The sequence below is a fragment of the Etheostoma spectabile genome, unplaced genomic scaffold (genome assembly GCF_008692095.1).
Source record: "Etheostoma spectabile isolate EspeVRDwgs_2016 unplaced genomic scaffold, UIUC_Espe_1.0 scaffold271, whole genome shotgun sequence".
Classification (NCBI taxonomy): domain Eukaryota; kingdom Metazoa; phylum Chordata; class Actinopteri; order Perciformes; family Percidae; genus Etheostoma; species Etheostoma spectabile.
The window spans coordinates 519,096-521,174 of NW_022605575.1; the positions used below are offsets into that span (position 1 = coordinate 519,096).

The 2,079-nt window shown below is 42.4% G+C and overlaps 1 protein-coding gene across 22 annotated transcripts in view; it reads right to left on the reverse strand.

The window, feature by feature from the left end:
- ppfia1 (PTPRF interacting protein alpha 1) overlaps positions 1-2,079 on the reverse strand; it is a 57,948-nt gene that overhangs the window by 21,517 nt on the left and 34,352 nt on the right. For all 22 annotated transcript variants that reach the window (XM_032510756.1, XM_032510752.1, XM_032510748.1 and 19 more), the window contains 3 exons: positions 857-988; positions 648-710; positions 406-485 (listed from right to left, as the gene is read on the reverse strand). In XM_032510756.1, the coding sequence (XP_032366647.1) occupies positions 406-485; positions 648-710; positions 857-988 (275 nt within the window). The remainder of the gene's footprint in view (positions 1-405; positions 486-647; positions 711-856; positions 989-2,079) is intronic.

Sequence of the window (2,079 nt, forward strand, 5' to 3'; positions counted from 1 at the left end):
GGGGGGGGGGGGGGGGGGCACATTAAAACCAGTCAGTTGGACTTCAAGAAGTTAGAGGTTGAAACTAGGGGTGCTCCGTTATGGAGAAAAAACATCTAAATGACGATTATTTTGGTACTATATTGGTATATTGTAGGTATATTTTGGGTAAGTTGAAATCACGATTATGTAACACAATTACTCATTGACTTTCAGGAAAGATGTTGCGGTTATTGAACTTAAAAAAAAAACACCTTAAACTGTGATATTTCCTTCCCGTTTGACTTTTTTTTTTCATTTAGAACACAAGACAAAATAAGAATAACATAATGTGCAAAAACATCTTTTTCAATAAATCTGTTTTTGTGATCGTAAAATTGAGATTACTTGTAGATGAAACTGAACTCTTGCAGTTAACAGGCTTACCCATGTAGTAAGGAGTTGCTCCTGCTTCTTCCCTGCTCGTTCTCTGCCCTCATGGTCTCAATCTGGATCAGGAGTTGCTCCTATAGGACAGGACATTTACAGACAGAGTGATCATTTGGTGGAGATACAAAGTCTGCAACCAACATCACTAGAGCAACTCCAATAATAAAAACACATTATCAGAAGCCACAGACACAGGGGCAGAATCTAATGTTTAACTTTCACTTTAAACAATCCCTTACCTTTTCGTGGTGAGACTCCTCTATCAACTTCTTGGTGTGCTCCAGTTCTCTTATCAGGGCATTCTGAAAAGAGAAATTAGCTGACTGAGAAACTATCCATAAGCCCTGACATATGATGTAATTACCACCTAGTCATGGGACACACATAGTGAGCGGATGAACAACAGATATTGATTATGGCAAAGATTGTACTATTATGAGTTCGTCACCTTATCCTCCAGAGCAGACATCCTTTCTTTGAGGTGAAGCTGGAGTCTCTCGTTGGACTCTGAGAGGAGCTTGTCAACTGTCTCTGACAGACGCTTGTTGTGCTCCTCGTTCATCTTTTCTCGCTGCCGTGCCTTTACAAACACAAAAGGAGCATTTTTATAAGAAGGTTCACATGTTGAGACGGTCCTAATGGCAGTACAACTCTAAGCCAAGTGCAGTGACAGCAGATTTCCGCTATTCTTTACTTTCACATCAAATGTCAATGAAGATGGCTGCTGAAGGGTTGGGTGGTTTGTCAGGCTCCACTCCAATCCTCTCCAACTCATTTTTTCTGTGTGCTAATTGGCAGAATAGCTATTGCGTTTAATAATATAATTACTGGTTCAACAACAAAACAAAGAAACCAGTCAAACGACAATCATGGAGACGAAGGAAATGTTTGTGCATTACTGCTTTGCTGTTGGCTTCTGCTGCTCCCCCCTGGTCAACACCTATGTGCAAACAAACAGATGTCCCAGGCTGATAACGACCAGTCGCTAAATAGAAATGAAATGCTGAGACTGAACTTATTCGGACATGGATACCTTGCTATCTACTCGATCATCAAATGATCTGATCAGTCATGCTGCGGCACACCGAGCAAACAAAACAACACTGCCATCTGCTCGAAAACCAAACAATCTGAGTTCCTTTGTTGCCGCACGCCGAGCAAGCAGGACAACCAGAGAAGAGACAACTGGCGTGGTTCTGATGTGGAATTGAACCCAGGTCCATCTCCTAACCTTTACCCGGAGGGTGCACCGGCAGGTGGACTGTGTGGGTGGCGACTGCGCCCCGGAGGGTTGGACGTTTTCGCCGAGGTAACAGGACTTCCATACGGTGACAACGGTATCCAATCAGTAAGAAAACAACGAAAACTCAGTTTTTTTTCAGACTGTAAATCACGACAAGGGTAACATGGGAGCCTATGTCTAAACCTAGGGGCATTCTGGGTGGACATTTGAACATTCGGAGCATATTGCCAAAATGCGATCACATTCAACATCCCATGGGCCCACCACCTGTGGGAGGAACCAATGGGGTCGGGTCTCTCATGGGATCTTTGGATTTTTTCTTTTAATATTAACTGGCTAGGGAAAAGTACTTCTTTTAAAAATTATATTTGGATAATTTTTTAGGGACTGGGTTTGCAAATATGCCTATTGGCTAGAAACCTTTTATG